The 20,280-nt window shown below is 33.7% G+C and overlaps 1 protein-coding gene across 7 annotated transcripts in view; it reads right to left on the reverse strand.

Annotated features, from left to right (window-relative positions):
• The window catches only part of Fbxl2 (F-box and leucine rich repeat protein 2), a 95,331-nt gene that overhangs the window by 65,580 nt on the left and 9,471 nt on the right, over nt 1-20,280 (reverse strand). For 4 of the 7 annotated variants that reach the window (XM_048794986.1, XM_015489536.2, XM_048794987.1 and 1 more), the window contains exon 2: nt 19,303-19,364. In XM_048794986.1, the coding sequence (XP_048650943.1) occupies nt 19,303-19,364 (62 nt within the window). Of the gene's footprint in view, nt 1-14,547; nt 14,639-19,069; nt 19,165-19,302; nt 19,365-20,280 lie in introns of those variants that run through there. The other 3 variants (XM_048794990.1, XM_048794989.1, XM_048794991.1) reach the window with 3 other exon arrangements.

Consider the following 20,280-nt stretch of genomic DNA (forward strand, 5'->3'; position numbering starts at 1 on the left):
GAGTTGCTATAAATGACCTGAGTTGCTATAAATGACCCTAGAAACCACTATAACCCGTGTAGCCTCCATAGCCTCATTAGCCATTATTACCTTAGTATCCTCTATAAACTGAGTATCCTCTTGACCAGCATAATCTCCGTGATGTATTTAGTCAGTATGACCTAAGTAGTCTTTAGGGCCTGATTAGCTTCTATAACCTCTATAACATCTAAGACCTTCTTATGTACAATCAACAGAAGTTATTCAGGTCATAGATTCTAGGCAGGTTATAGGGACTACTCAGGTCACAAGGCTACTTCCTAAAGCTCAGGAAGCAATGCCAAGAATTAACGAACAGGATGGCATCAGATTAAAAAGCTTCTGCACAGCAAAGGAAACAATTAAGAATATGAAGAGAGAATCTACAGAACGGGAGAAAATCTTTGCTAGCTACTCATCTGACAGAGGATTACTATCCAGAATACATACTCAAGAAAACTTTACTCAAAATCTGTGTATTGCTGTTTTCCATTTACCCATCGGCTTTTTGTTCTTTTCTTCTCCCTTTCAACACTCTTTTGAAATAACTGAAGACTATTTCTGTACATTTTATGGCTTCTCTGTACAATATTATACATCCCGATTACAGTCTACCTTTAATTAGCACCTTACCTACCACCACCACAACGGTACACAACAATCCTTTCTTTCCTTTGTGATACTTTTGCCATATATTTTACCTGGCATGTTATAAACTCAACATTATAATAATTTTTGCTTTAAATGTTCAATTACTGTTTAAGGGACTTTTTTTAAAAGGTAAAAGTATTTTATATTTATTCATAGGAGTTGAACACAACTGGTGTTCTTCATTCTTTTCTATAGACTTGAGCCTGGTTTCTCTTCATAAAAAGAACTGATTTTAGCATTTATGGAACATGAATGATGAATTTTACCAGCTCCTATTTGCTTATGTTTTTAAAAGTAACTCACAGGATATATAATTTTAGGTTTGGGAATATTTCTTTCAGTTCTTTAAAAACATTGTTCCACTGTCTTTTGTTTTGAATTATTTCTTGTAAGTCAATGAGCATTATTACCATTATTCCCCCACACATATAAGCCTGCTTTTTCCAGTTGTCTTTCAAATTTTCCTCCGCCCCCGCCCCCGCTGCCACCACTTTGGGAATTTAAATGTGTACCTAGATGTTTTTCATTGCATTTGTTCACTTGGAATTCACTGAGCTTCTTAAATCCATAGGTTGTCTGTTATCACACTTGAAAAATTGGGGGACATTATTTCTTTAAACACTTCTATGTACCATTATTTTCTTCTCTTTATTTGGACCTATAGTTACATGTATGTTAGAGCTCTTAATATCATGTCACAAATTACTAATGAGGGGCTGGGGTTGTGGCTTAGCGGTAGAGTGCTTGTATAGCATGGGCAAGACCCTGGGTTCGATCCTCACCACCACATAAAAAAAATTAAAGATATTGTGTCCAACTACAACTAAAAAATAAGTATTAAAAAATTACTAATGATATTTTAATGTTTTCTATCTTTTTTTCTGTTTATCAGTTGGGATATTAGCCTGTCTCCAAGTTCACCAGTTCCCTCCTCTGTAATGACCAATCAGCTAAAAACTTATTCAATGAGTTTAAAAATTTGAGATACTGTATTTTTTAGAGGTTCTATGTATCTCCTGAAATATTTCCTCTTTGCTCATTGTAACCATATATTCCTGTAAATTCTCTAACTTATTTGTAATGCCTGTTTTAAAGTACTCATCAACTAATTCCAGTAACTAGATCATCAAAAAGTCTGATTATGTTGACTGTTTTTTTTATGAATCACTTTTTCTGCTTATTTGTATAAGCATAAGACTGTATGTCTTATGCTCATAAGACTCATAAGACTGTATTCCAGATAAAACAGTGGAGTATATAGTACAATTTTATTTTGGCTTCTTATTTCCCAGACAGTGAAGTACTATCTTTTAGGAGTTTAGTGTCTGCTCATTCATAATCCTTCTAAAGTTGAGTTGCGCCAGGGCTGAGTCACAGCTAAAGTACAGTTAGATCATTTATGTTTGGCTCAATTTCTGACCTGTTGAGCCACTAAATTTATATTTTTAAAATACTCTAAGTGATCTAGAAGAGAGCTGAAGTTTCAGACAGTTTTAATTTGCGTTTGGAGTCGAGCTTGGCAAATGTTCTGAATTGTGTCACTATAAAAATGCTTGTTTTTACGAACAACATTCTGTAAGAATGTCAAGACCTCAACAAATCTTCAGTGTATTATCCTTGCTGCCATTTTGGCAAAACTTGGGGGAGAATAAATAAAAAGGGAGAATTTCTAGGCCAAATAATCTGTTCTTGTATTGTGCCTCTAAACTATTGTTTAGTCTCTCTGTCAAGCAAACCTACCTATACCATGACCAGGCATCCAACCTCAGGTATGGAAGCTGAAGTAGTTCCCTGCTTACTTAGGAAGGGTTGTGTCTATGAAATTTAGTTCAGTCAGGCCTCCTCTTGTCCCCTGATCCTTACTTGTTCTATGACATGTCTTGATCTTCAAATTTTGTCACTATTTTTTCTTGCAATTATCATGGGAGCAAAAATCTTTATGTTCTTCTTAATCAGAAGTCTAAGGTCTGTCTGATATTATATTTCTGTAGCCTAAAGTTAACTAATACCTCTATTCTGCAAACTTAAATTACTTTATCATCCAACTAAAACTGTTGAGTATTTTAGTTCAAACTTACTTTCACCAAATCCTCCACATATTAGTTATTATCACTATTTTATAGTCAATATTCATTAAGAGTTACTCAATTGGTAACATCTTTGACTACCATTTCTTGTTTTCTATTAATTTCTTCTGCGATCAAAGTTATTAAAGTTTATCTTTAATAATTCCTTCAGAAAAATGAACTCTAAGAAGAAATTTTTACAACTAGATTGTTGTGAAGGTGAAATTCATATAAAATAAAATTAACCATTAACAATTCAGCAACACTCAATTGACTCATCCACAACATTGTGTGATACCACTTCTACCTAGTCTCAAAACATTCTCATCACTCCAAAAGAAAATACCATATCAATTAGGCAGTCACTCCATGTTTCCCACTCCTCTCAGTCACTGGCAACCACCAATATGCTTCTTGGCTCCATGGATTTATCTATTTTACTGGATATTTCATGTAAATGGAATCATAGAATCTTTTGGTTGTGATTTCATTTCTTAACATAATGTTTTTGAGGTCAACCAAATTATAGTATGTATCAGTACTCCTTTCCTTCTTATAGCTGAATAAAATCTCATTGTAGATACCATATACCACAATTTAACACTCATCTATTGCCGGACATTTGGAGTTTTACATTTTGGCTATTGTGAATAATGCTGCTCTGAATATTTGTGTACAAGTATTTGCTGTAGTTTTTCATTGTTTAGGATATACACTAGTCCCCACTTATCCATGTTTTTGCTTTCTGCAGTTTCAACTGTGGTAGACTGCACTCTGAAAATATTAAATGGAAAATTCAAGAAATAAACAATTTGTAAGTTTTAAATTATATGCCATTATGAGCAGTATGATGAAATCTCATGCCATTCCACTTCATCCTGTCCTAGGACATGGGTCATCCCTTCGTCCAACATATACACATCATACATGCTACCTGCCTAGTTATCTGGGCAGCGTCTTGGTTATCAAATCTCGGTGATCAGAATGACTGCAGTATTACAGTGCCTCTGTTCAAGTAACCCTATTTTACTTAATAGTACTATCAATGTACAAGAGTAGAGATGCTGGCAATTTGCTTATGCTGAAAAGAAGCCGTAAATTTCTTCTTTTAAGTGTTATCTCACATTTTCACAAGAAGAATGAGCACAGCAAAAAGGATCTTGAGAGAGATCACATTCACATAATTTTTATTATTGTATAATTATTCCATTTTACCATTAGTACTGTTAATCCCTTACTATGCCTAATTTACAAATTAAATTTTATCACAGGTATGTATGTTCTTATGGTTTAGATCTGAGCTGCCCCCAAATTTTGCTCATGTGAGAAACAATGCAAGTAAGTTTAGAGGTGAAATGACTGGACTATGAGACCCTTAACCTAATCAGTGCATTAGTACACTTGAATACATTAACTGGGTGGTGACTGCAGGCGGGTAGGTTATGGCTGGAGGAGGCGGGTTGCTGGGGGTGTGCCTTTGGGGTATATAACTTGGCCCTGGTGAGCTGAGCTTAGTATCTATCTGCTTCCCAATTATTAGGTCCTGAGCTGCTTTCCTCTGCTACACTCTTCCACCACCATGTCCTGCTTCATCTCAGGCACAGAGCAATGGAGCTGGCCATTTATATACTGAGACCCCTGAGACTGAGTGCCAAATACACTTTCCTTCCTCTAAAATTGTCAAGTCTGTTGGTAACAGCAAAAAAAAAAAAAAAAAAAAAAAACCACTGACTGAAATATATGCACAGGAAAAAAAACACCTCATATATAGGGTTCAGTAACCCCATTCTAGGCATCTACTGGGAATCCTGGAATATAAAGAAGGGAACAACTAGAAGAGAAATTTCTATGTCATATGGTATTTCTATGTTTAACTTTTTGAGGAACTGCTAATGTTTTTTCATAGTGGCTATACCATTATAAAAAGAGTTATTGTTTTTTAAATTATACCTTCATTGTACATAATTTGGCTCAGTAAAGAATTGTAGGTTTTCATCTCTATTGAGACATGAAAAAATGTTTTCCCACTCTTCTATTATTGCTGGTGAGAGATTTGTCATTGGTTTAGTTGTTGATGCTTTCAGGAAATTTTAACTCATCTTGTAGATTTATTTAAGACTTCTCAGTCTTTGAAGTTCTGCCATTTCATTTTAATGTTATTCATGTATGAACTTATTGATCCTTTTTACTAGTTGGTGTGCTTCCACAATTCGAGGCTTCATATTTTCAATTCATTCTGAAAGATTTCAGCCCCTATTAGTTCAAGTATTATCCCACCCAAATTCTATATTCTTTGTCTAATTTTCCTTTAGAAACAATCTCATTTTCTGGGTTTCTTAAAAACCTATTCTGTTTCTTTATCTTTAATAGCTGTTTAACTCATTTATTCTACTTTATGGTAGATAATTTTCTTAAATAACTTGTAATATTTATCATGACTTTGTTTTCATATACTTACTGAAGTGAAGAAAGTTTATGAATCTTATTTTGTAACATGCCTATAAATTTGTTTTACATTTGATTCTACCAAGTTTTTCCAAAGGTTTCATCTCTCTAGCATCAGTTTTACATTAATTTCTAAGCTCAGAATTTCAGAACCATCCATACAGAGAACTAGATTTCTTAAGACAAACTATCCTCCTCTGAACCATCCATATATAGAACTAAATCTCTTAAGACAAAAGTATCCCTCTTCCCTTCAGAGCCCAGAGCAGAAACAAGGTTTTTGGTTTTTCTGTTAAGTTTTAAAAGTTCCACCTTTAGAGGAAAACTTTACAGGTCACTGTACTAAGAAGTTAAATAACCATCCAATTCCTTCACTTGCACATGTCTAAGTCTTCATCTCCTTTATGTTTGCTGACATTAAAATCCATTACTAGCCATTACAGATAATCTGACATCTGGTTTGCTAAGCACTCAGGTATGAGTACACTAAGATTATTTTAATTCTTGAACTGTATTTTTATTTTTTCATTTTACTTTATTGTAGCCATTATTATTATGTATGTTTTAATGCTAGCTCAGTTACAAGGTTATAGGATCCAAATGTCAGGGGTTCTTTTCAAGACAACTAATAGTATGGTATATAGAACAGTCTGCATAGTAGGATAACTACCCTTCACTTCTATTACAACAAAGAACACTGAGCTAGTTGATTTTTTTATTAGACAGGACTTGTAGTGCTAGTATTCTGTGAAGCTGAAAGTTTGTACTTTGCTGAACAGAATAAAAATTAAATGCCTTGTAATTTATTGGTAGTATATGAGGATTTGTGAGGCTTTGGTGGATTATGAAATAAAATATACTGCAAACAGTTTTTCTGATTAAAGAGCAATAAACATATAGAGGGAAGAATGTGAAATCTGAATAGGTCTTAGTCGAAGTCTCAGCCCATGTATGCCCTTTAAATTCCAAATTTCACATTCTTACCAACTGTGGAATTCTGATTAAGTCATTCAACCTTTGAGCCTCAGGTTTTTTTCATCTATAAAATGAAGATGATTATAACTGTTTTACCTATTTCAAAAATATTATTTTTGAGTATCAAATGATGATTATGAAATTTCTAGAGTATACTCAAAAAACATTTTCCCCCAAATAATTACTAGTAAATGTTAGACTGAAAGAATGGTGTGCACTAAGAACAATATTTTTGCAATGAGTTAACATAAATATCAATATCGCTTCTCCCAAACGAGAGGCAAAACCTTAACAGGACTTCAGAAAAAGTATAGGGATCTTTAATTTGTCACATGAATATCAGTTGTTCTATTTGGGATTGTTTGGTTGAAGATAACAGAAAGCCTCAGAATAAAACAACTTTCAGTATTTTTGTATGTACACATTTTTTCCATGTCCTGTATCAGCTAGGATAACAAAAAATGATAGGCACTAGATTCTTCAAAGAACACCTACTCAGAGCAATATTTCCAAAGATGAAATCAGTCTTATTCTTCTATGAAAGTGACTAGAGTCTTTACCATATGGATATGGGAGATAAAATTTTTCAAAAGACCACTAAGCCTGTGATTATACACCAAGGTACATAAATGAACAGAAAACAATTATTTTACCTAAATGTCAAAGATATTGATGTGGCCTTTAAGTAAATGTTAAATCTAAGGTTTCGGGAGTTTGATTTGGTGCTATTATCGAAAAGGAAAAAAAACATGAGTTCTAGGAGATGTTTTCTGAAAGGGCATCTTCAAAGAACTCATCTATGGGATAAATATGCTTATTTTCTCAAATGAATGAGATAAGGAAATGCTGAAATTGAACACCAATTATTATCCCTAGAGTCTAACTCCATCAAAATTACACAATATAAAGAAATCAGCAGAAATTTCATACTAACAGTCATCAAATATTACTTATGAGGTAGGTACTACTGAATTAGCTACTTCAGTGATAAAATTCAAGCTTCCAAATAACAATTAAGACTTGTGTCAGCTTTTATGAGTTGTCAGCTTCCTAATTCTTTTTTAAATTTATTTATTCTAATTTGTTATATATGACAACAGAATGCATTTCAATTCATAGTACACATATAGAACACAACTTTTCATGTCTCTGGTTGTACACAGAGTCACACCATTCATGTCTTGATACATGTACTAAGGGTAATAATGTCCATTTCATTCCACCATCTTTCTTACCCCCATGCCCCCTCTCTTCCCCTCCCTCCTCTTTGCCCTATCTAAAGTTCCTTCATTCTTCCCATGCTTCCCCCCGCCACATCCCCATTATGGATCAGTTTCCTCATATCAGAGAAAACATTTGGCATTTGGTTTTTTTGAATTGGCTTACTTCACTTAGCATAATATTCTCCAACTCCATCCATTTGCCTGAAAATGCCATGATTTTATTCTCTTTTAATGCTGAGTAATATTCCATTGTGTACATGTACCACAGTTTCTTCATTCATTCACCTACTGAAGAACATCTAGGTTGGTTCCACCATTTAACTATTGTGAATTGTGCTGCTATAAACATTGATGTCACTGCATTACTACAGTATGCTGTTTTTAAGTTCTTTGGGTCTAAACCGAGGAGTGGGATAGCTGAGTCAAATGATGGTCCCATTCCAAGTTTTCCAAGGAATCTCCATACTGCTTTCCATATTGGCTGCACCAATTTGCAGTACCACCAGCAATGTATGGAATGTGCCTTTCTCACTATATCCTCGTCAACACTTATTGTTGTTTGTAGCTTCCTAATCCTTAAAAGACTTTTCTGTTGAGATCAATGATAACATCAATGAATGTAATATTTTAATAATATATAATGAACTATGTCAAGAAAGGGAAGATTTAGTCAGGTATGGTGGTGCAGACCTGTAATCCCAGCTACTGAGGAGACAAGGCAGGAGGACTGCAATTTCAAGGACAACCTGGGAAATTTAGGGAGGCCCTGTCTCAAAATAAAAATTTTAAAAAGGGGTGGTGTTGTGGCCTAGTGGTAGAGAGCTTGACTACCATGCACAAGGTCCTAGTTTCAATCCCCAGTACCACAAAAATAAAAATAAATGGGAGTATAGGGAAGATATGCCACAACTCAATGAACCATACCTTCCAAATGACCAAAACATGATGTTGCTCTCCAATGAGACTCTCACATAAAAGCAGAAAAGATATCCATCCACTATATGCGCAGATATCAACAAAGAAACACAAGAAACATGAAAAAACAAGATTACATAACTCTTTCAAAGTTTCATAACTCTTTAGTAACTGAACCCAAGGATATTAAAGAAGAAGAAATGCCAAAAAATTCAAAAGATTGATTTTTAAAATTATCAATTACTTCAAAGAGGACACAAATAAAGAGCGGAATAAATTAAGGAAGACAATACAGGATATGAAAGAACAATTCAGTAAAAAGATAAGTATCCTGAAAAAGAACCAAATAGAAATTTTGGAAAAGCTCAACAAGTCAAATGACAAACTCAGTTAATGGCTTCACCAAGGGAGTAGACCAAAAGGAAAAAAGAAAATCAGAGCTTGAAAACAAGGTAGAGGCATTATCACATTTAGAAATTAATGAAGAAAAAAATAAAAAATTACAAACTATGAGACACAATTAAGGGACCAAATCTACAAATAATCAGTTTAGATTAAGTTACAGGCTAAAGGCACAGAATTACTATCTATGAGACACAATTAAGGGACTGAATCTACAAATAATCAGTTTAGACTAAGTTACAGGCTAAAGGCACAGTAAACCTAGTAAGTAAATAACAACAGGAAATACCCCAAATCTTGGAAAAGATATGACCATTCAGCCACGGGAAGCATTTAGAATCCCAAACAGACATGACCAGCAAAGAACCTTTCCTTAACCACCACATTATGGATAAACTGCTGTGTTAGTCAGCTTTGTGTTGCTACGACCAAAATACTTGACAAGAACAACCTGGAGGAGGTAAAGTTTATTTAGGACTCATGGTTTCAGGGTTCTCAGTCCATAGACGGTCAAATCCATGGCTCTGGGCCCGGGGAGAGATAGCACATCATGGTAGCAGGGCAGGGTGGAAAAGAGCTGCTTCATTCATGGCAGCCAGAGAGCAGAGAGAGGGAAGGGGGAAGGGGCTACAACAAAGAGCAATCTTTCTGGGCATGTCCCCGGGAACCCACCTCCTCCAGCCATGCCCCACCTGTCTATGGTCACCACCCAGTAAGATCATTCAAACTAGAATGAACTAATTAGATTACAGCTCTCACAATCCAATCATTTTACCTCTGAACATTCCTGCATTAACACAGGAGCTTTGGGGGGACACATCACATCCAAACCATAACAATTGCCAAAAGTACAGAACAAAGAAAGAACTAAAAGCTGCAAAAGATAAACTCAAGCAACATACAAAAGGCAAATCCAGCATCATAATAGCAGATTTCTCAGAAAAAAACTCTAAAGGCCACGAGGGCAAGGAATGATACATTTCAAGGCCTGAAAAACAAAACAAAAAAAAAAAACTGCCAACTATATCCAGTAAAGTTATCCTACAGAATCAAAATAGAAATAAAACCCTTCTAAGATAAACTCAAGGAATTCATAACCATAAAAGAAGATATATAAGGGACTCCCACACAGGGAAGAGGAAGCAACAGAGATACAATCATGAGAGCATAGGGGGAAAAAATCTTACTAGAAGAGTAACAAGCAACTGAGAAAAGGGAAGACTCTAAAATGATTAATTCAGTAAACCACCAAACCTCTAAAATGAATAAGGAAGAAAGAAATGAACAAAGATCATTCAAAAACAAAAGAAAAGGGGATGGGGTTATATATAGCTCAGTGGCAGAGTGCCTGCCTCGCACATGTGAGGCACTGGGTTTGATTCTCAACACCACATAAAAATAAATAAAGTAAATAAAGTAAAGATATTGTGTCCATATAAAAAAGAAGAAAAGAAAAAACAACAAAATGACAGGAACCCATACATACCTTTCAATATTAATCCTGAATGTAATTGGTCTGAATTCTCCAATTAGGAGATACAGACTAGCTGATTCAATTAGAAAACCAGAGCCAGCTCTTTGTTTTCTCCAAAATATAGCCTTACCATGAAGAACATACACAAACTGAAAATGAAAGAGGGAAAAATGATATTCCAGTCAAATGGAATCCAAAAGCAAACAGGAGTAGCTATACTCATATATGACAAAACAGACTTCAGGCCAAAATTGGTCAGAAGAGATAAAGAAGGTCACACCATACATTGATAAAGGAAGTAACCCATCCATCCATACACACACACACACACACACACACACAAACACACACATACTTGTGTGTGTGTGTGTAAAACAATTGTAAATATATATGCACTGAATGTCAGAGCACCCGGTTTTAGAAAATGAACACTATTGAATAAAAACGGAGAGATGGATCCCAATAAAATAATAGTGGGTGACTTCAATACTCTAATCTCACCCATAGATAGATCATCCATACAACAAGCAAGCACCAGAGTTATATTATACTATAGATCAAATGGACTCAATAAAAATCTACAGAATAGTCCATTCGAGAGTGACAAAATACACATTCTTTCCATCAGCACATAGAACTTTTACAAAATAAATCACATTTTAGGGCATAAAACAAATCATAACAAATATAAAAATAAGATTTTTTGCATCTTTTCAGATGGTAACAGGAAAAAAATTAGAAATCAATACAAGAGAAATTGAGAAATCGAAGAAAACACAGAAATACATTGAAACTGAATAGTAGTACCCTTTTGAATAAGCAGTAGCTCATTGAAGAAATTGAGGGGTATGGAGGGGGGACTTAAAAATTCCTAGAGTTAAATAAAATGAAAGCATAACCTACCAGAACCTATGGGACATAGTAAAGCAATTTTAAGAGAGAAGTTATAACTATAAGTGCCTCTAATTTTTTTTAAAAAGGATATATCTCAAATAAATAATCTAATGATATATGTCCAGGCCTTAGAAAAACAAGAACAAATCAAACCCCAAATCTATAGAAGGACAGAAATAGTAAAGACTGAAGCAGAAATAAATGAAACAGAGATCGAAAGAATAATACAAAGGATCAATGAAACAAATAGTGGTTCTAAATAGATAAATTTTTAGCCAAATTAAATAAAAGAAAGGGAAAGAAGACCCAAATAAATAAAGTGAGAGTTGAAAAGCAGTTATTACAACAATCAGATCATTAATAAATATTTTGAAAAATATTTCAATAAACTAAAAATCTAGAAATGAACACATTTCTACACACATGTGACCTGTCAAAATTAAACCAAGAGGATATAAACCTAAATAGATCAATAATAAGCATTGAGATTGAAGCAATAATAAGGTCTTCCAACAAAGAAAAACCCAGGACCAGATGGATTCACTGCTGAATTTTACCAGACTTTAAAGAACTAATATCAATGCTCCTCAAACTATTTTCATAAAATAGAAAGGGAACAAATACTTCCAAACTCATTCTACAAAGCCAGTATCACTCTGTTACCAAAACCTGATAAGGACACAACAAAATAAGAAAACCATTGATCAACATCCTGATGAACAAAGATGCAAAAATCCTCAAGAATGAGCTGGGGTTATAGTTCAGTTGGTAGAGTGCTTGCCTAGAATGCACAAGGACCTGGGTTTAGTCCCCTGCACTGCAAAAAAACAAAACAACAACAAAACACAAACAAACAAACAAAAAACCTCAAGAAAATACTTGCAAATTGAATTCAACAATTCATTGAAAAGTTACACCATGATCAAGTTGGTTATATTCCAGGGATACAGAATGGTTTAACATATGAAATTCACTAAATGTAATTCATCATCTAAGTAATCAAGGATAAAAATTAACAGTCATTTCAATAGATGCACAAAATGCCTTTGATAAAATTCAACATCCCTTCATAAATAAAAGCCCTAAAGAAACTAGCTATACAAAGATCATACCTCAACATAATAAAAGTTAAATATGACAAACCCATAGTCAACATCATACTGAATGGGGAAAGACTGAAAGCATTTCCTCTAAAATCAGGAATGAAATAAAAGTGTCTACTCTCACTACTCCTATTCAATAGGAGTACATGGCAAACGCCTGTAATCTCAGCAGCTCAGGAGGCTGAGGCAGGAGGATTGTGAGTTCAAAGCCAGCCTCAACAAGTTAGCCAGGCCCTAAGCAACTCAGTAAGACTCTGTCTCAAAATAAAATACAAAAAAGGGCTGGGGATGTGGCTCAATGACTAAGCACCCCTGGGTTCAATTCTCAGTACCAAAAAAATAAAAAATATCAATACAAAAACTGTATTGAGAATATAAAGAACTTCTGCAAATAAATAAGAAACAGGTAACTCAACAGAAGAAAAACAAACACACATACAAAAAAACCCCACACATTTTGCCTAAGAAGAAATACATAAGACTAATAAATATATAAACAGATGTTTAACATTACTGGAATTCTGGGAAATTCAAAACAAAAACACAACCACTTTTTTGGCACAAATTAGGTATATGACAACAATGGAGCATTGGAAAGAATGTCACTAACTTGAATCTCTTATCCATTGTTTATATGAATGTAAACTGGTAAGACCACTTTGGAGAAAAATTAATATTATTTTATATAAAAAGTTAAATACTTGTATAGAGAAAAAAATTAATATTACTTTATAAAGTTAAATATTTGTATAACCTATAATCAACCTACTCCTAGAAAAAATGTGTACTTGTAGACCAGGAGACATCGACAAGGTTGTTTATTGCAACACTGCTCTTACTAGCAAAACACTGGAAACAACACACGTACTCATTAAAAGGGAAAACAATAAGTAGATTCTGGTATATTCACACAACAGATTACACAGCAATAAAATGAGTAATAGCTAAACAGAGCAACATAGATCACTTTGAGAAAAATAATTTTTCAGAGAAAAACAATTCTCAGAAGATATCATATACATCTTTTACAAAGTTAGTAAACAGGCAAAAGTAAATATATCAGTAAAAATATATCGAAGATAAAATTTTTCAAGAAAGGAATCAAACATACAAATTACTTGACAATATTGCCTTGATGGTAAGGAAGGGACAGGGACAATATTTATAGATATTTGTGTTATGAAATAAATGAAGGAGGGCAATGCATGGATTGGTAAAATAAATAAGTAAATAAATAAATAAATAAATAAATAAATAAAGCTAAATGCCCAATCTATGAAGGTAGCTAAAGAAAACAGAATAAACTCCAAGAAAGAATATGATTTAAAGAGATCAAGACATGGAATAATCTAATTCTGCATTACTAAAGTTTAAAGAAAGCTACACTAATCTTTCCTGGACATATTTCTCAGTCTGCTTCAAGAAAGTCTATTAGTAAGTTCCTAGAAATGAAACTTGTGAATGTGTACATTTAGCCTTTTGAAAAAATTTCCCTAGTGGCCCCACAGAATAGCTATACCACCAAAAGTATAGATCACCACCAAAAGTATCTCCTACCTCCTTGCGAAAACCTGACATTATCAAACTTTTTTGGGTTTTCCCAATACACTAGGTAATAGCTCATTATTTAATAGCTCATATTTAAATATGGGACTAGGTGAGCATCTTTTAATATATTATTGATCATTTGTATTTCTTCCTTTGTTCATAGCTTCTTAAAACTCTTTTTCTAATAAAATTAATCCACCTTATTCTCAGTAATTTTTAGGGGTTTTTTATTTGTACATTGAAGAATATAGATCTTGCTTATAACGTATACCTGATTATTTTACCAATGCATCTTTGGTGTGGCATGTTTTTCCATATTTTACTCACAAATTTGCCATTCCTTTTGGTTGTAACTAATGAACTCACAGTTTTTAAACTAGTAGGTCTCTCACCTAACTTTCCAAGGATAAGGCATGGGGAAACAATGTATCTAGTTCCTAGCCTTTCTGACTGTGGAACTTTATGGTGTTTCAAGCCACTTCAGTGAAGACAAAAAAATGCAGAGGCATCATCAGAGTTTTAAATGTACAAGCATAACCCCAAGCTGGACTAAAAGAAATTTGCTTCTGCCATGATTTGGACTCTGGTGCCAACCATAAGTAAGTAGCACGTACTAGTATATGAAAGTAATGAAAAGCCTACAAACGTCTGTGTCAGATTTCAACACACATGCTCATTCAGTCCCATGTGACCTCATGCAAGGTAAAAAAGAATACCAAACAAACCAAAAAAGAAAAAAGAAAGAAAAACCTTCTTTAACTAAAAGGAAAAATCTTAGGTGTATAGATGTTTAAAACTTGTAACTGCAGTACATATCCCCAGAGACATCTTACCTGTTAGGCTGCCCTGGAATATATATAAGGTAGTAGACATCACAGACAGGAGGAGGCAGAGGCACCAGTCCTTGAAAAAGTCCATGGAGTGCTGAAACCAACCAGCAGGCAAGAACACCCACTCAATGACACCCATAACAAGAGGGAAACCTTAACTGCTCTGCTTGCCAGGATCCCACAATTACACATAAATACTGGACTGCACCTTAATGATTCCAATTAAAAAAACTGCAATTATTTTCACTCATGGGATTGGTTTATAAATTTTAGAAAAGAAAAATTTGAAAATTTATATAATATTCATTTTGCGAACTCAACTATTAAAACTGTGAAACCAAATATAATTGTGTACTTGATTTTGCATCACCCAGAATTATAAGGCTCAGTTCCCTCAGTCAGGGCAATCAAATCTTCCTTTATTAAGCCAACAAACACGGAGTATTTAATTCTGTGATGTATCCCTGTAAGTTTAAAAAGGATGGCTAGGAGATAGCTCAAGGGTAGAGCACCTGTCTAGCACATATGAGGTCCTGGGATCAATTCCCAGCACCACAAAAAATAAAGAAAAAAGGAAAGCAAATTATATAAATAATGGTGGTTTAATTTTTTAAAATGTGTCTAGTAGTTTCTTTCATTATTATTTATGACTAACAAGAGCTTTGTCTTCTCAATGTTTTAAATTATCTACTACAGGAGTTGCTCATTATCTCTTATGAGATAGTTTATGTGTATTTTCAGCATTAACATCTCAAAGTAACCATAAGAGAAATTAAAACTTAAGGCCAAGCAAATTGATATTAAAATTTATAATCCAAGTCTTAGGCCAATATTCAACTTGCATAAAACATCCTTTTCAAAAAAGGGAATGATTTCAACAGACTGCCTTTTTATAAAATTTAAAAAAATTGAATTTATTTTTACAAAATAATTAGTTGTCACACTATCATCAGCAATCTGTTTAAATTCTAGTAGTTGTTAGTCTGATATAAAATAGTTATATGTAATTTCCATTGAAATTAAAATTAGTTCAGCTTGATAAAATGAAGCACTAAGCTAAATCAATTTAATAACCAGGTTCTTTACTGAGATAGTTTTAGCAGAGGCAAACATTAATATCCCTATAGGACAGCTTGGCTTATCAGTTATTTGCAATAAAACTAACTGCATTGCCAAATAGCATTTATTAAGCATAGGGGCATCCAAAAAATGATACTAATAACAGTAAGTGCTATTTAATACTTAGTGTCAGGTACTCTAACAACTGGCAACAACCCCATCATGTAATAACTATTACTATTTCTATATCACACATGGGGAAATTAAGGTGAAGAGTGTTAGGTAAGTTAAGTAAGATCACATACTCATGAATAAGAAAGGCTGACATCTCAATCCAGAAAGTGTAGCTCCAAAAATAATAGAGAATAAAACGTGAACAAGTATATGTATGGACAATCCAACTCACTAATAGATACAGATAACAAATAATCTCATTATTATAAACATTATATAACTGACTCCTCAGGGAGAAAAAAATCTACATCCTGTTTGTTGAGTATATAATAGTGAAAAATAGAACTTGAGGATCTTTAGTTTATGAGTGAAAGCTGGATAGAAACACTAAAATTTTAAAAACAGTAACAAACTAGAAAATGGGTAATAGAAATGTGTGAATTAAGTATTCTTTAAATTAGCAATAAAATGATCAGATAAAAAGAAAATACTAATTTTTCTCAGTGGATTCAAAGTGAAATTAAAGAGATGAAAATAAGCAATATTATTCCAGGTTATGCTTATTAATGGCTTCAAAGGAGAAGGAGAGACTTCTCTTGACATCAGCATTAAAGCAAGTGAAGAACTTAATAGGATGGTAACAAATGCAACCAAAAATAGCAGAAGAGAACATGACCTGAACTGCAAGCAAACAAGAATATCATAATTCAAAGAATTCACATCCATCCATGAAGTGAGATTGAAGGTGGATAGGAATTCAACAAGATTTGAAATGTTAGTCTTCACTGTCATACAAGTCTACAATATAAAGTAAAGGGGTAAGCCCAGGAAAAGTATGAAGGCATCATTTACCTGAACAGAAAATAATCAAGACTTAAGGTCCATTAGATGGGGACTTGGACGCACTTGCTATATAGAATTAACCTATGAAGAAGATGGCAACTTAGGTAACCTGGTTCAAACTTTCTTCCAAATTTTGCATAAAAACGATAGCAAGGAAAGGACAGTAAGACAATGGAAAGTCTAACTTAATGGCAGAAATCATTTAAAAGCCACCAAAACATTTAAAAATAAAAATATGGCTAGAGTTAATTTTGAGACTCCTAAGTCAGGAAAGACTTGTTATGGTAGTACTCAAAATTTTAAATTGCCCTTACAGACTCTGAAATAAGAACAGAATGAAAATGTAAACCTATGAAGATATGTTAATCTATTTATGAACCTTGTGGCATGATTCAAAAGTTATTACTAGTGATGAGCCCATTGTGGATCTTTAAAAAAAAAGCTGAAATTTTGGGATTTGGAGTACAGCTCATTGGTAGAGGAAGTGCCCAGCATGCATAAGGCCCTGAATTCAATCCCCAGAACAGAAACAAAAACAAACAACTCCCCCCACCAAAATTCCTTAGAATACAGTTCAGAAATCAGACTACTACAGAAAGAGATATAATTACTTATTTTTATTTTATTTATTTTACTTTTTGGGTATAAACAGAAAATGTTCCATGGCTAAATAAACTAAAATCTAACTAAACCAGAAGGGAAACAATTTCAAATAGTAGACTTGAGACACAAATAGCAGCAGCTTTTATGAGAAGGGTGGAGCTGAATCACACCCTAGTGTTGAATTACTAGTACTCTATCTGCTTGAGCTGGTTATGATTCCCCAGAGTAACAATTCAATATTCATATTTGCAGCTTGATGCCTGTACTAGAAAAATGTTCACAACAAGGCTGGAAGCAATGCATAATTCTAGGGGACATCGTCCATATTATAGTCTCTGTGGGTGGTGTCCCCTGCAGTTGTACAGACAATTTGTGCACCCTGACTTAGCCACATTGATTCCAACAGTTTATTGTGCATGACCAAGGTCTTGCAGGTTTGTATGATAAACACACATTCTTATACATTGCTTCTTTGTCATCACTTTCTTAGTTTAAAATGGTCTAAGATGCCAAAGAATATTCTGATCCAAATAGTTTTTATTAGAATATAATATGATCATTTTCATACAATCCTTTGTCAGTTAATTTTCTTCTTTATTAACTGAGTAGAATGAGCTCATAACAACAGTGCCAAACAACATCTGATGACTAATGACAGATACTCCGAAGCCCCCAAAATGTGATCACTGCCACAAAGAAGCTAAAATTCTCACCCTGTTTCTGACTCAAGGTAAAAAGTCTAGCATACTGATGACAGCAAAATTGAGTAATCTGGCATTTACAGAGTGACTCTGGGTGAACTCAGGAAGAGATTAAGGAATTATTCCCAATATTTAAAGAAAATTCACACTCATTCCCAAAATGTTTTTAAAAGATTGAGTACAGCCAGGACGTGGAGTCATTTAGTCCATCTCTTATTGTATGTCAGCATTTCCTAAAAATTTTTCTGTAGACTATTAAGAGGGTTTCATTGTTGGTAAGTTTGAAATGCCACAACCACCCAACCGGGAATATCACCACACACATTAGCCTATTAAGTCTCTAAGAAGTCCTGTAGTTAAGGAATTGGTTTTGTTAACCCATAGTTTCCCATACTTATTTGATCACAGAACCAGTTTTTGTTTGTTTTGTGGAACATCAGCAACAGGACAAACAGTTTGGCAAAGGTTACTCAAAGATTATTGTGTATATAAATTATTTCTTAAGAATTAAAATGTAACAGCATCCAAAACTAAATAAGATCTCTTTGGTGACTGCAAAATACTAAAGAAAGTTGCAGTGCCTCAGATAAATTTTTTGGTACTAGGGATTGAATCCAGGGGTTTGCACATGCTAGGCAAGTGCTCTACCACTGAGCTACATCCTCAGCTCCTTTTAATAAGTTATTTTCAGGCAAGGTCTCCTTAAGCTGCTGAGGCTATCCCTGAACTTATAATCCTCCTGCTTTAGCCTCCTGAGAAGTTGGAATTACAGGCATGTGCTACCATGCCCAACAAATGTTGGTTGATAGCTTTATTTGATAAAATGACAACCAAAATAAAATTTACTGTATATTTAGTAATGAAAGAAAGACAAAAGCCTGTTTTATAGTACTCATGTCACTTAGCACACACTTCTCATATTGATAAAAAAATATAGCAATATTTGAGACTGACAGCATTTGAAGTACTCGGTAAGAACATACCACAACTGTGCTTATTTTAAAACCCATTTATCAGACAACATCTAAAACTCCCTGACTTCAAGAACTCATAATTTTAGCAATAATCTTTCCTTATATTATTAATTATGATTATCTACTCATACCAAAACAATGGCACCTACTGAAGATTATTACAATACTTACCACATTACAAAAAGAATCCAGACCAATGCTATGTACATACTCTAGTACATTCTGGTTTAGACCAAGTAAAATTTAACAACAAGCTGAACAGCATTCTATAAAACAAAAACAAAAAGTCGGTTAGGCTAATTCTGTCTTTCTATGCTATGGACTCAGTGAGAAAGAAGATAGTCTTGGAACTTGATAACTGAATCAAACCTGAACTCTTTTATCTAAAATTTATCTACACTTACCTTAAGAGAAGTTCTTTGGGCAACTTTTTGTTAATAAGGCCTTCATCACTATTTGAGAAAACCTGAAACAAAAAATAAAAATTATGAAATTCTTCCTCTATCAACATCAACAAAAAAATTACATGTTTTTCATACTGGATCAGAACAGCCTCAATCACTGTCCTACAAATAAGATGATACTAATTTCATGAAACCTATCACCCTTTCACAAAAACAGCAACACTCAGATATTTCTGTACTACATTGTACTGGAGGTTCTAGCCAAGGCAATTAGATAAGAAAAAGAAATAAAAACCATCCAGATTGGAAAGCAAGACATAAAACAACTTTTATTTGCAGATGATATGATCTTATATATAGAAAATTCTAAAAATCCACAAAATCAATTATAACTTATCAAGGAGTTCAGTAAGGTGACAGAATATACAAATTTATGTTATTAAAAAACAACCTAAAAATGAATTAAATAGGGCAATCCAATTTATAACAGGATCTAAATAAATAAAATACTTAGGAATAAGTTCAAAAGTACAAGTCTTCCATATTGAAAACTTATATAAAACATTCAGAAAAATTAAAGATATACATTGAAAAATATCCACATTTATGAACTGGAAGACTTGATAGTGTTATATACTACAACACCACTTCCCAAACTGATTCATAGATTATATGCAATCCCTATCAATCCTAACTGCCTTTTTTACTGAAAGTGACAACTTGATCCTAAAAGTTCACATGGAAATGCAAGAGACCCAAAATAGATTAAAAAAAAAAAAAAAAAAAGATCCTGAAAAGAAAAATAAAGATGGAGGACTCAAACTTTCTGATTTCAAATTTTGCTACAGAGCTGCACTGTGTAGTGATTTATACCTATAATCATGGCTATTTGAGAGGCTAAGGCAACAGGATCACTTGTGCCTAGGAATTTGAGACCAGCCTGGGAAACATAGCAAGACTCCATCTCAAAACAACAAA

The sequence above is a fragment of the Marmota marmota genome, unplaced genomic scaffold (assembly GCF_001458135.2).
Source record: "Marmota marmota marmota unplaced genomic scaffold, marMar, whole genome shotgun sequence".
Classification (NCBI taxonomy): Eukaryota; Metazoa; Chordata; class Mammalia; order Rodentia; family Sciuridae; genus Marmota; species Marmota marmota.